This window comes from Salvelinus alpinus, chromosome 10 (genome assembly GCF_045679555.1).
Source record: "Salvelinus alpinus chromosome 10, SLU_Salpinus.1, whole genome shotgun sequence".
NCBI classification, from domain to species: domain Eukaryota; kingdom Metazoa; phylum Chordata; class Actinopteri; order Salmoniformes; family Salmonidae; genus Salvelinus; species Salvelinus alpinus.
Window position 1 is genome coordinate 60,006,595 of NC_092095.1, and position 14,415 is coordinate 60,021,009.

A 14,415-nucleotide genomic window follows, 5' to 3' on the forward strand; every position below is an offset into this window, starting at 1 on the left:
TTAGAGCCCTTTTTATTTCAGATATAAAAATGACAACGCTTGATTCACAACCATTTCGCTAAGAATAATTAGAAACAGAGACGAGCGCAACAAGATCAAGACATATCCCTGGGGCTACACGACAGACAAACAAAGACACAAGGAGAGTTTTCATGGTCAAAGTTTCTCCTTTTCAACACAAGTTAAAAAAAAAAACAATAGAATGTCTCCTTTTCTCACTTTCCTTTCATTGGTTTCTCTCTCCTAAACATAAACTACACCCCATACCACTAAAGGGACAAACATACAAACCAATAGACAAAACAATACAGAACACATACACTACTGAGGAAGTATAGACTACTTCCAACTGTTGGTCATCATAGACTTTCGGACGCAACATCAGCATCGATCAAAGTCTGTAGAAGGGTGTTTGACAGTTTGGGAACTAAATCCGATATGAGTATTTAAAGATTTATGTCCTGAAAGTGGCATCACATTGATTGCCAAAATGAGTAATGGTAAATGATTCATTACACCCTTGACAACAACTAAAATATTTAACATGACATATTAAAGCTAGAATCTTCAGCTAAAACAATAACAAGGTGGTACCCCTCCTCTGTTTAGTAAAAAGCCTGGAGAAATGTAACCACTGTCAAATTCATAGACATAGCTATGGACATAATCAAACGAATGACCGTTTTAACCATGTTTTAAAGCTATACAGTATTTGTTTACATTTACCTTGTTTGCAAACATTGAAGCAAAAAAAGCACATATCTGGGGTTCTGATTGGGTACGACAGTTGAACTAAGCTCATGAGGCATTTATACATTATATTCTTCAAGAATCAATGGGTATGTATCATTAATGTGTAAGTGAGAAAATGGATCTAACAACTCCCACTGGGCAAAAATGTATTGAACCAACGTTGTTTCCACCATCCTTTAAAATCAAACATCTATGTGGTGATGTTAAATCAATGTGGGAAACTGAGTAGATTTGAAAAAGGTCATCAGGGTAAGGGAATTTAGTCTTTATTTTAACTAAAATCCAATGACATGGTGAAATGTTTTGTTGATTTCCCATCGAATTGACGTTAGCTGACAACTCAACCAAAATTAGATCAAAACTAGACATTGAAATGACATCTGTGCCCAGTGGGTAAGGATTCTAGCTTTAAAGGGATTTTGTAGTTCGACGTTTGCTTTCACAGTGCCTTGGTTGAGGTACTGTTTACTGTTTCTAGGCACTTGAAGACACAAGATGAACATTCAGTCCAGTGTAACAGCCAATCATAATGACTAGATCAATAGTACTGTACAGCACTACAACCAATCACAACAACCAAATCAATATGGAGACACTCTCACAGACTTATACAATATATTTCTCATTAAATCCTACTGTTGGGAAAACATATGACAATGAGAAATAGAGGTCATGTTTCTTCCCAATAAACAATAAATACTGTAAAATAAAAATTATAAACAGTCGACAAAAAAGTAGGTCGGAATTGAGTCAGAAATCTCAAAAGGTATTGACCCCATGACTTCATAAACAGTCGACACAAAAAGGGGCACGTTGACTGGACTGACAAACCCGCTGCGAGCCGGTCAGGCACGTGCAGATGGGCAGGTGCAGTCCAGTGGCTCGTCCAGAGGCCTGTCTTCACATTAAAAATAGTTACATACACCTTGCAAGTTTGCCACTGTGTGAACTATCCCATTGACATGTAAGAACCCCCACCGCTGTCACTGCCACCACACATAGCCCACTGCTAGAGCACAGTGCTGGCTGTGTCAAAGTCCTTGCTGATCTGGGAGGAGCTGGGTAGAGACTTGAGGTACTCCATGTGTCTCCTCGCGTCCTCCTGGTTGTGCCTGACGTAGTAGATGACGTAGGCGATCACCATGGCGAACCAGCAGAACATGGTCACGAACATGGCCACGTCGGTGGTCTTGTGGTGGAAGTTACAGAAGTTGATGCCAGAGTCCAGGACCTGAATGACGGGCCGGCCGGCGTACTCGTCCTGGACAGAGGTGTGGCAGCTCACCTCGTTGACCGTCTCAGGGTCCAGCCTCAGCTCCCTCAGTACCTCCTGGAGGGAACACTCGCAGTGCCAGGGGTTGTTGGAGAGTCTTATACGGGCACTCAGCTTGGTGAAGGCCTCTTTGGGGACGCTGCGGAGCTGGTTGTTGGAGAGGTCCAGGGAGCGGAGTCCCTCGGAGACCCCCAGGAAGGCCCCTGCGTCGATACTCTCGATGTGGTTATGCGACAGGTCCAGTTCCTTGAGGCGGCGGAGGTCCTTGAAGGCCTGGTTGGGGATGTGGCTGATCCGGTTGGACGAGAGCAGGAGGGTGACGGTGTCTTCCGGTAGGTCCGGGGGGATCTGGTCAAGGCTCCGGGAGACGCACTGCACCACCACGCCGTTCCTCTCCGAGCAGTGGCAGCTCTTGGGGCACGGTGTCGCCATGACAACCATGAGGGCTGCCACGAGACACAACGTCCTCACGGGGGAAGTGGAGAAACAGAAAGAAGAAGGGAACAGGGCTTGCCAACGTGGCTGAGGAGGCCCCATTAGCTCAGCCGGTAAAAGACCTGACTATCCCTGCGGTTCTTGAACAGGATTCAATGATTATTGATGGTACACAGCAGCTACTCATATACATATCATTTGATCCTGTACCAGCTTAATAACCCTCTATCTTCATCCCCATATCCATCCATTGGAGTCCAGTGAAGTGACTGTAGAGTTTGACCAAAGACAGTCCGGAGGAAAACAAAAGATGGGTTCCAACTAGACAGAAGAGGAAAGGAGTGGGCATATCATTTCAATCCAGACATACTGTAGCCCAAGTTTCAGGACAGCCTATCACTCAGTCCTCTGAAGGCAAGGGATCTGAGAGAGAGAGAGAGAGAGAGAGAGAGAGAGAGAGAGAGAGAGAGAGAGAGAGAGAGAGAGAGAGAGAGAGAGAGAGAGAGAGAGAGAGAGATTAAAAGAGAGAAACAGGCCATGGCTATTTCTTTAATGATCCATTTAGTGGGAAATCGTTTTTGTTGTAAGTCTGTGAAGTCCTGGGAAGATGAACATAACAAAGCATGTTTGAGCTGTAGTAGTGAGACAAGCCAGTGTTTGAGATGTAGTAGTGAGACAAGCCAGTGTTTGAGATGTAGTAGTGAGACAAGCCAGTGTTTGAGATGTAGTAGCGAGACAAGCCAGTGTTTGAGATGTAGTAGTGAGACAAGCCAGTGTTTGAGATGTAGTAGTGAAACAAGCCAGTGTTTGAGATGTAATAGTGAGACAAGCCAGTGTTTGAGATGTAGTAGTGAAACAAGCCAGTGTTTGAGATGTAGTAGTGAGACAAGCCAGTGTTTGAGATGTAGTAGTGAGACAAGCCAGTGTTTGAGATGTAGTAGTGAGACAAGCCAGTGTTTGAGATGTAGTAGTGAGACAAGCCAGTGTTTGAGATGTAGTAGTGAAACAAGCCAGTGTTAGAGATGTAGTAGTGAAACAAGCCAGTGTTTGAGATGTAGTAGTGAGACAAGCCAGTGTTTGAGATGTAGTAGTGAAACAAGCCAGTGTTTGAGATGTAGTGGTGAAACAAGCCAGTGTTTGAGATGTAGTAGTGAGACAAGCCAGTGTTTGAAATGTAGTAGCGAGACAAGCCAGTGTTTGAGATGTAGTAGTGAGACAAGCCAGTGTTTGAGATGTAGTAGTGAAACAAGCCAGTGTTTGAGATGTAATAGTGAGACAAGCCAGTGTTTGAGATGTAGTAGTGAAACAAGCCAGTGTTTGAGATGTAGTAGTGAGACAAGCCAGTGTTTGAGATGTAGTAGTGAGACAAGCCAGTGTTTGAGATGTAGTAGTGAAACAAGCCAGTGTTTGAGATGTAGTAGTGAAACAAGCCAGTGTTTGAGATGTAGTAGTGAAACAAGCCAGTGTTTGAGATGTAGTAGTGAAACAAGCCAGTGTTTGAGATGTAGTAGTGAAACAAGCCAGTGTTAGAGATGTAGTAGTGAAACAAGCCAGTGTTTGAGATGTAGTAGTGAAACAAGCCAGTGTTTGAGATGTAGTAGTGAGAAAAGCCAGTGTTTGAGATGTAGTAGTGAGAGAAGCCAGTGTTTGAGATGTAGTAGTGAGAGAAGCCAGTGTTTGAGATGTAGTAGTGAGACAAGCCAGTGTTTGAGATGTAGTAGTGAAACAAGCCAGTGTTTGAGATGTAGTAGTGAAACAAGCCAGTGTTTGAGATGTAGTAGTGAAACAAGCCAGTGTTTGAGATGTAGTAGTGAGACAAGCCAGTGTTTGAGCTGTAGTAGTGAGACAAGCCAGTGTTTGAGATGTAGTAGTGAAACAAGCCAGTGTTTGAGATGCAGTAGTGAAACAAGCCAGTGTTTGAGATGTAGTAGTGAGAGAAGCCAGTGTTTGAGCTGTAGTAGTGAGACAAGCCAGTGTTTGAGATGTAGTAGTGAAACAAGCCAGTGTTTGAGATGTAGTAGTGAAACAAGCCAGTGTTTGAGATGTAGTAGTGAAACAAGCCAGTGTTTGAGATGTAGTAGTGAAACAAGCCAGTGTTTGAGATGTAGTAGTGAGACAAGCCAGTGTTTGAGATGTAGTAGTGAAACAAGCCAGTGTTTGAGATGTAGTAGTGAAACAAGCCAGTGTTTGAGATGTAGTAGTGAGACAAGCCAGTGTTTTAGATGTAGTAGTGAGACAAGCCAGTGTTTGAGATGTAGTAGTGAGACAAGCCAGTGTTTGAGATGTAGTAGTGAAACAAGCCAGTGTTTGAGATGTAGTGGTGAAACAAGCCAGTGTTTGAGATGTAGTAGTGAAACAAGCCAGTGTTTGAGATGTAGTAGTGAAACAAGCCAGTGTTAGAGATGTAGTAGTGAAACAAGCCAGTGTTTGAGATGTAGTAGTGAAACAAGCCAGTGTTTGAGATGTAGTAGTGAGAGAAGCCAGTGTTTGAGCTGTAGTAGTGAGACAAGCCAGTGTTTGAGATGTAGTAGTGAGACAAGCCAGTGTTTGAGATGTAGTAGTGAAACAAGCCAGTGTTTGAGATGTAGTAGTGAGAGAAGCCAGTGTTTGAGCTGTAGTAGTGAAACAAGCCAGTGTTTGAGATGTATTAGTGAGAGAAGCCAGTGTTTGAGATGTAGTAGTGAAACAAGCCAGTGTTTGAGATGTAGTAGTGAAATAAGCCAGTGTTTGAGATGTAGTAGTGAGAGAAGCCAGTGTTTGAGCTGTAGTAGTGAGACAAGCCAGTGTTTGAGATGTAGTAGTGAGACAAGCCAGTGTTTGAGATGTAGTAGTGAAACAAGCCAGTGTTTGAGATGTAGTAGTGAGAGAAGCCAGTGTTTGAGCTGTAGTAGTGAAACAAGCCAGTGTTTGAGATGTATTAGTGAGAGAAGCCAGTGTTTGAGATGTATTAGTGAGAGAAGCCAGTGTTTGAGATGTAGTAGTGAAACAAGCCAGTGTTAGAGATGTAGTAGTAAGACAAGCCAGTGCTTATATCTTCAGTAATTCCATCTGGTAGAAATCATATCTGTTGATTTCTTGATGCACAAAGGCTTTGAAAAACAGTACATTGAAAAAGCGTCCTTTAAAAAAAAAGCTTAATCAATGACACTCTGCAAAACAAAAAACAATTTCGATCTGTTAAAAATAGGTATTGATAATGCATTAAGGGGAAATATTGTTTATCCAATTTGAGCACCAATTCTCAAAAGCAAAAAAAGAACTACACGACAATGTGGTCTATTTGAGTTTGATTGATGCTTGTACTGTATGGTGTGCGCCTGTACCTCCCATTTCTTACAGTGCTGAACGCAAAGAGAGTATCTCCAGTCTCCAGTCCCTTGCCCTGACAGTATAAATAGAAAAGATACATTACCCTAGTAATAATAGAATTGCTCTGATAGTTCCAGGTGGTTACTCCCAATTCCGGACCATGGAGATTCAAAGCAGCAAGCCTACTGGAAAACTCTTGACGAACGTTCCCAGAATAATTGAAATCATTGAGGAATTTTCCCCTGTGATTTGTTTTCTATTGAACACTTTTACATAGACCAAACAGAAACTGTGACTCAACATTCCCTTTCATTTGATTAATATTTGCTGACAACATTCCTGAGACAGAGACTTTTTGCATTCTCCAAATGTTTGCGCAGCATTCATTCATGTCGAAGGTGGTTTATAACCTCACAACAAGCTCAAGGGAAACCATAGCATTCAGCCAACATGTCCTGCTCTCCGTCTGCCTGTTTCAAATCCATAAATCCTCACAGGTCTACCACCACATTATTAGCTAGACACCACAGCTTCATTTAGCCACAGTTAGCCCACATGTCCGACTGAAACCAAAACATCAAACAGTATATAGCCTGTGATCACCCGCGGACAGAGGGTCTGCTTTGTCTCTGTAACCCAGGGCGACACAAAAACCTACATGTTAGATTTATCCTTCTCGTGACATACAGTACTTCCATAGGTACAATTAGGCTACCAGTGGTCCGCAAGCAGCAAAACATATGCAGTTTTAACAAGGCGACTCACTTTTCAGAACGCATGGGGTCTTTCAGGTGGAGAAAGTACGTTCTTATTTTTCTTTCTGAATCGTCTCATGCATGGTAGAGGCACTGTTTCATTAGTGTCACTGTTAATATAGTCTAATGGTCATCATTAAGGTGGTGGTGGTGATAATAATGATGATGATGATGAAGAACCGGAGGCAGTATAATTTATTTCAAGTTTTATTGTTACATGCACAAGAACAATGAAATGGTTAACTTGCGAGCTTAATTTCCCACCCAACTCAATTGATGATTTCTGTAGTCTAAAAAGTAATAGGAATGTACTTTTGAATGACCTAATAAGACGTATAAAAATATCTAAAAATACTAATCTTCAATAATATCGACCTTTTATAAATTATCGAACTGTCTATAGCACTACTTACCTGGTCTTTTTCTCCCGACTTGTTTTCAGAATGAGAGTATGGTCCAGTCAGGGCTATACCGTTGCTTCATCGACGTAAAGTAAAATGTAAACCAACAAACGAATCAGTATCGAGTGGAGAGTGACCGAACATAGAATGAGCGCAGTAGGTATAACTCACCTCGCCAGCGCCCCGCCTCCACTTGTTGCTGTCATAATAAAAGGTACTATAAAGTTGCTTCTCCTCTACGCTACACTGTATGTGTGTACTGTTTGCCTCAAGACTTCCCGAACCTCGTTAAGTTTGCGCGCGCACGTATTGGACAGTTTGGATCCATTTGGGACCTCCTCCACTTGCTTTCTTTGCGTTATATTGAGGTGTCTCTCTCAGTTCATCGTAAATCATCCCTGCAATATTTTTGAATGCTTTTTCAAATGTGTGACACAACTGTGGGAAACACTCGAGTCAACATGGGCCAGCATCCTAGTTGAACGCTTTCGACACCTTGTAGAGTCCATTCCCTTACGCATTGAGTCTGTTCTGAGGGCAAAAGGGGGTGCAACTCAATATTAGGAAGGTGTTCCTAATGTTTTGTCCACTCAGTGTATATGGAATGCATTACTTAGAGCCACCCCATTCAGAAATATCCAATGAATGTGAGGACTTTCAACGTGAAGTCTGTATAGACATTCTACCATAGGGAGATGTCAAGCACATCACTCTGTTAAATATGGATTTGCTTGAACTAAATCACTCAGTAGTCATCTCCTGGAAACGATTGCAAGTGCTGTCCATCTTGAGGACTGAAATGAGAGGACTGTCTAGAAAGCCACAATTTCCTCAATTCAATTCAATTGAAACCATCAAAAATGGCAACTTCTGATCTAGTTCATGGTTGCAGATAATAGAACCTGTCTCATGAGATAAACAGAGAAATTACAGGTTTTGATATTGTCATTCTCCCTCTGATAGCCTACTTCTATAGACTGATCACCACAACACAGATGCCAGTGCCACTACAGGCAGTGGAGTTGTCTTTACTCAGTCTTGTTCTGCCAACCAATTATCAATGTTTTTGTCCACAAGGCAGAGCTGCCCTCAGAACAAGATTAAATAAGTTAAACTCCAATTGGCAAGAATAACTTTACTTCTACTGCTATGAACTCTTACTTTAGCCACCAAAACTAAGTTACAGCACTATCTGCTACCACTGCAGACTGCAGCTTGCTGTCACTCCTCTCCTCAGCCTCCTCAGTCACCCCTAGCTGATTGTTTGTGCACTGTGCCACCAGGTGTCATCCCTCATATGCCAGACTAGTTCTTCTCGTTGACTGAAGGGTTCCACACCCAGGGTGTCACATCCATCTCTCTCTCTCTCTCTCTCTCTCTCTCTCTCTCTCTCTCTCTCTCTCTCTGAAATCACTGAGAGGAAATCAAAATTTGCATGAGATTCTGCAATTTAAACAAGATTGGCAGACCCTTGTTCTATTGCAGGGCCTTGGGACCGCATCAAAATTCTTCAGCGAATTTGAATGGATTCAACTTTTTTCCCCCTTAAGGGTTTGGATAGATTTATGGCTGGTTGTAATGATATTAGACTTGGTGGAAGCTGGCTCTTTAAACATGTAGAGTTGAATTATTATGCCAGACATCAATAATGATTAAAGTACTTTAGAAAGACCCTACTTCACCTTTGTCCCAGCTGGCCCCTTTGGCTGATGGATATTGATGAGAATCCATGACTCGGGAGAAAGAGACCCACTCATGATATTATAGAATGTATTGTAAGTGTGTTTTTACTATCATAAAGACGTTCTTTTAATGTTCAAACTCTGTTCTGATATTTTACAGTCTATTATCAAATGGAAATGTATTAAAAGTATAGTGCTGAGACTGAAAATGTTGACCATATAGTCATTGTGATATACCAACCTAAAGCAGTGCTGTAAACAGCCCCCACTAAGAACTTGTCGAGGACTTCTAAGACTTGTCCCTATGCATTGGACTTATCTCCTGGTACAGTGCTTGTAGTACAAAAAACGTTGCATCAAGGAACACAATGCCTATCCATAGCCTCTGTAATCCTCTTTAAGCCGCTCCACTTCTTATCATGTTTTACTCATATCACCTCAAGCAGAGGTGACGAGGGATTCAATTTGGAAAGTTTGCTACCTGAGCTTTGGTAATAGCACTTCATAGACCCCCCCCCCCCCCCCCCGTCCATTCCTCACATTCTATTTAGTGTGATGGAATATAATACCTCAGCCACAGAGTCTAGAACAGAGGAGGGAGGGAGGGAGGGAGGGAGGGAGGGAGGGAGGGAGGGAGGGAGGGAGGGAGGGAGGGAGGGAGGGAGGGAGGGAGAGACAGGTTGATAACGGCTGCTAAAAAGACATGAGAGAGTGTGTCACAGCCATCTGTCTGATTGCTTTAGATTCAGTTTAGCAATCATTCTCTCCCTCTCTACCTCTCCCTCACTCACTCTTCCTCTCTACCTCTCCCTCGCTCACTCTTCCTCTCTCCCCCTATAATGGCCTTAGGAAGCTAAGGAGCACACCTTAAATATGAAACACACATCAGATCAGTCGAGCTGCTCAGTGGCGACCCGTCATTCAGGGCAGGTGAGCCCCACCTGTTTAGCATTGACATTAATTAATGTCACATATACTTTTGCAAGCAATGTAAAAAATATATATATTGAGTTAATAAAGCCACATACAAACATGGTTTCTTTCCTGAGTAAGGCAGCTCCAAAATACAGGTGTTTCAGCCTAGCTCAGTGCTTTCTGTGGTGGAGGGGCAGCCAGCGGGATATACAGACGTAGGCGTGATTGGCTCAGTGTTCTGTCACTCATGGGGGCACTACGTCACTGCAGAATCTACAGGGAGAGCTAGGCAGTTCAAGCCCCCTTGGGTGCTGCCATAGATTTACATTAGAAGTGCCCATCCGAGGCGGTTCAAGGTCATTGGCCACAGATAAAATGATGTCAAATCACATTATATCTACCGTAGCTTTGATTGGACGGATCATGTTACTTTCAAAATCTTAGCTAGTAAGCTAGACAAGCAGTCATCATCATGAATCACGTCGACAATCTACTGGCAAATCCTCTTCCAACCTTGTCATATGAAGATGAATTATAGATAAACCATATCGGTGTTCATCGGCCATTGGACATAAACATTACACAACAAGTTGGAAATCGCAAATTCAACAATGAGTGGTTTGGAAGGAATCAGGGGCTAACTGCAAGCGTTGCAAAGCAATCACTATTTTTCTTTCCCTGCCTGCTATTCGGTGGAGAGGGTGTGTGGTCCAAGTCTGGGTTTAAGGATTTAAAACACCTATCTGAAATGGTATCTTTTTTAAGCTTAAAAAGATAAACATTCACTCACAATAACATGGTCCAGAAAATCTTGAATACATTGACCATGCTGTCAATCCAGCATGACTTCTGGCGTGTTTAAAACAACTGGAAACTCGGAACTGGGAAATCGCAGACTTCAGTTTGTTCACGACAACTGGGAACTCTGAAAAAAATTACCTCAGATTGGGAAAATAAGTTTTGTCTGGTCATCCAACTCGGATTTCCAAGTGGAGAACTCAGGCCTCTTTCTAGAGCTCCTACCTGAAGATCACTGAAGTCATGATTCAACTTTTTTTTTTCAAGTTCCCAGTTGTATTGAAAGCATATTTGATGACAAAATTTTCCCACAAGAAGGACCACCAAGCTACCTTCTTGTTCAAGTGAGCACAGCAGAACAATGGTGAGTCCAAAAATGTCTTGTATGCTGCTGCATATATTAGCTCATGTGCTTTTCTTCACGAGGAGGGGATACTATATAATGTTGTTGGGTCTGTAACAATGTCAAAGTTTCTTCATATTCAAATGTTTGTTTTCAATAAGAAATTCAGTACTAGGTCCATGTAATTCCAGTTGATATGGCGAGGGTTGTTTTGTTTGCGCAATGCGCTGTCTGTGAGTTGGTATATTGTCTTTAAAAGTGGATCCTCGTGATTGTATTTTCCTTTCTTTTTTAGACCACATAGGCCTAATACAATACTTCAAATGGTAGGCTAACCACCTCTCTCTCTCTCTCTCTCTCTCTCTCTCTCTCTCTCTCTCTCTCTCTCTCTCTCTCTCTCTCTCTCTCTCTCTCTCTCTCTCTCTCTCTGGTGACTTAAAGAAGAGTAAAGTTAAGGCCTCAACATCTTGCAGAATTTATCTGAACTAATATCTATCTGAATTTCTGTCGGTGTCCATTTTGAAAGAGCTGAAGGAATATGCCTACCTCGTCGCAGCTCGTTTGCTTGCAGTTGCTTATACTTAGAGCTGTGTGATATAAGAACAAACATTGTGAATCTACTGAACATAAATGTAATAATGTTTGTGTATGGTTCAAAAGTTAAAACTCATGTTGGCGTTCGTTATTATTGAAAGACAATGCGGTTCTTATTGACTTACACAAATCCACAAGGATTCATTAGAAACCAAATTTGTTTAAGCAAGTCAGCCATATCAGCTATGGTTTTAAAAAGTCAGTAAATGAGGCTGAATGAACTGTTGCGCTGCCAGACTCCACTGATAGCCAGGTGTAGCAGTGGTAAGGATTCACTCCATGGTGCTGAAAGGAAAGCCCCGTGTCGGGACATCTTTATGTAGGCCCTAACAGTTTGGGCACCGTTTGTCACCGTTATAGTGCAATGAATGTATTGTTTAGTGATGTGTTGTTGCTTTGCTGGGATGTATCTGCTGATTTTAGATTTACATGCTAAAATCGCCACTGGAGCTGCAAGGAGAAGGAGAGAGTCTCTGACTGACAGTGGCTGCTGGAGCAAACCGAGGATGGACCAATAGAAGGACTGTGGATATTAGGCTTGAACAATAAAGAGTCTAATTTTCTTCTGGGTGTCAACCCATTTAGTTTTCAATACACCGGTGATTACTGTATTCTTCCTGCATTCACTCCTCAGTAAGCTATTTACAGGAGTCTGTTGAACAGCGGGAGTGATTTTCCTGCCTTTCTCTCTGGGTTTTCTTCTTCAAGCATGACTGTGATGAGACAAAGACAGAGAGTGGTCCCACTCCCTATAGGAATGCCCATTTTTATGTCCTCTAATTAAGCTTCATTGACAATCTTTCAGTCAGAATGTACTCATCTGAAAGCATACAAACATGCATATTGCACCTCACACACACACACGCACGCACACACACACACACACACACACACACACACACACACACACACACACACACACACACACACACACACACACACACACACACACACACACACACACACACACACACACACACACACACACACACACACACACACACTCGCGCGCACACACACACAGCTGTACATACACACATGTACACACACAAACAAAATCTTTGTTGTTAACGAAGGCTGTTGCAGAGAGAAAAATAGCTACAAGGTGTGCTCATGAGATATCATCATATTATATTCAATATTCATCAAATGGGCTCGCTCTGCAAATGGACGTTCCAGAGCCATTAGACTACTGTGAGGCGCAGTCAACAATTCTTCACTATGCCCAATCAGTCATCGGTTGTTAGAGTTTTATCTTGACGGTTTACTCCTAAAGCCTTTATTTGTCTTTGAGGAGTGTAATGCATATAGCTGTGAAACAATAGAAGATGTTCTATTTAAAGTTATACTCATATTGTCCTTGACAACTGACTGTGAGGGGACACCACAGATTGTAGCCTGCAATGGAATTGCTTCATACTGCACCCTGGGAAAGAACAGAGTCATAACATTCTTATTCTTTCACAAGCCAATCAAAAGATACCTGCGTCAAAAACAATCTCAACATACCACTTCTCTCCCATAATCAGGAATCATGATCATCTACAAACTCTGCATCTGTCTACCTCACGAGTCTGAAAATACATTTATCGTCATTTAAAATGTCATAGTTTCTTAAGCATCTATAAATCTATATAAACTCTCAATTTCCGTACAGTGGATTGGCTAAGCTCTGAGAGGACAGAGAGAGACTTGGTGACTTTGAGTATCCTACTGCGGTTCACTGGCTGCCTGGCACCAACAGTAATGATATGTCCCATAGAGAGAGAGCCCCAGGTACAGTGCAGAGGTCTCTCTCCTGGTCCATCTCCTCTAGTAGTCCTCTGGTGTCAAGTTGGACATGAGCCATAGAGGGCCTGCCTAATGATAGAGGGACGGGGGAGGAGAGAGGAGTGAGGGAGTGAGAGAGAGACAGAGAGAGAGAGAGAGAGAGAGAGAGAGAGAGAGAGAGAGAGAGAGAGAGAGAGAGAGAGAGAGAGAGAGAGAGAGAGAGAGAGAGAGAGAGAGAGAGAGAGAGCAAGGAGTGGAGGTGGATGAGCTATGGTTAAATGAGCTGCCTGAATGAGAGCGAGAGAAATAGAGAAGGAGAAAAAGGGCGAGAGAGACAAAACCAGGAGAGAGGAGTGATTTGGATGTGGTATAGGAAAGGAAGACAGAGAGATGAGGGGTTAGTTATAGGCCTGGTTGTGGTGGGTGGTACAGCAGGGGGTGGACACTGACTGGACAATGTGTGCTTGCATTGAATAAGACCCCAATCACCTCCTGAAAGTGGATTGATCTTCAGTGAGACCACCCTGCCTGGACTCTGCCTGGACGTGCTTCCCTGAACACCTGATCATTTGTCTGGGTCGAAGACACCCTTAACCCCCCCTCCATTCTATGTTTTCCACCACGCTCAGAGCACAAACCTTTCCTCCCTCGGTCAACACCCACTCATAAAGTCAATGCATCGCTGTGTGTTTTCACTGATTGTACAAGAGAAGGTGTCACTCCTGTTATGATGAGAGGATTGGGACATGGTAAAGATATATCCAAGGGCTTTGTGTAAGATCCATTCCATAGACTTCCGCTGGCATTCATTTCCTTGCCTTGATCACGTGGATGGAAGCCAGGGTTAGATGTCCAGGGCATCCTGTAGAACAGTGTCCTGGACTGTGAGTGGGACTGAGGGATGATAGCCAAGACTCTTGTGTGGAAAACTCATTTCTATCCTGCTTTTGAATATTGTGTTAGATCGTTTACAGTCAAAAAGCTTTAACTAAGCAAGGCAGTTCCTGTTCTCCCTGTTACCCTGCCAACCCAAGTCAAGGACAAAAAAGTTGGAACACAGGAAATGTAATTAATTCAGTGTGAACGGTCACTGAGACCTTTCCTCAATGCTTGGTTTGCCAATGACACAGGGTATATGGAGAGTCCATTCATTATACCACACGTGTCAAACTCATTCCACAGAGGACCGAGTGTCTGCGTGTTTCCACTCCTCCCTTGTACTTGATTGATGAGTTAAGACCACTAATTAATAAGGAACTCCCCTCACCTGGTTGTCTAGGTCTTAATTGAAAGGAAAAAACAAAAACCTGCAGACACTAGGCCCTCCATGGAATCAGTTTGATACCCCTGCTTTAGACGTTAATATAGAGCCTTGGCATGCAGACAG

At 42.8% G+C, this 14,415-nt stretch overlaps 1 protein-coding gene across 1 annotated transcript; it reads right to left on the bottom strand.

The window, feature by feature from the left end:
* Positions 1 to 7,219, bottom strand: LOC139532469 (leucine-rich repeat-containing protein 3-like). Its single transcript, XM_071330060.1, has 2 exons — positions 6,939 to 7,219; positions 1 to 2,884 (listed from the first exon to the last, which is right to left on the bottom strand). Exon 2 carries the CDS (start codon positions 2,561 to 2,563, stop codon positions 1,763 to 1,765), a length of 801 nt encoding a protein of 266 aa, XP_071186161.1. The 5' UTR covers positions 2,564 to 2,884; positions 6,939 to 7,219; the 3' UTR covers positions 1 to 1,762.
* Positions 7,220 to 14,415: the final 7,196 nt, after the last annotated feature.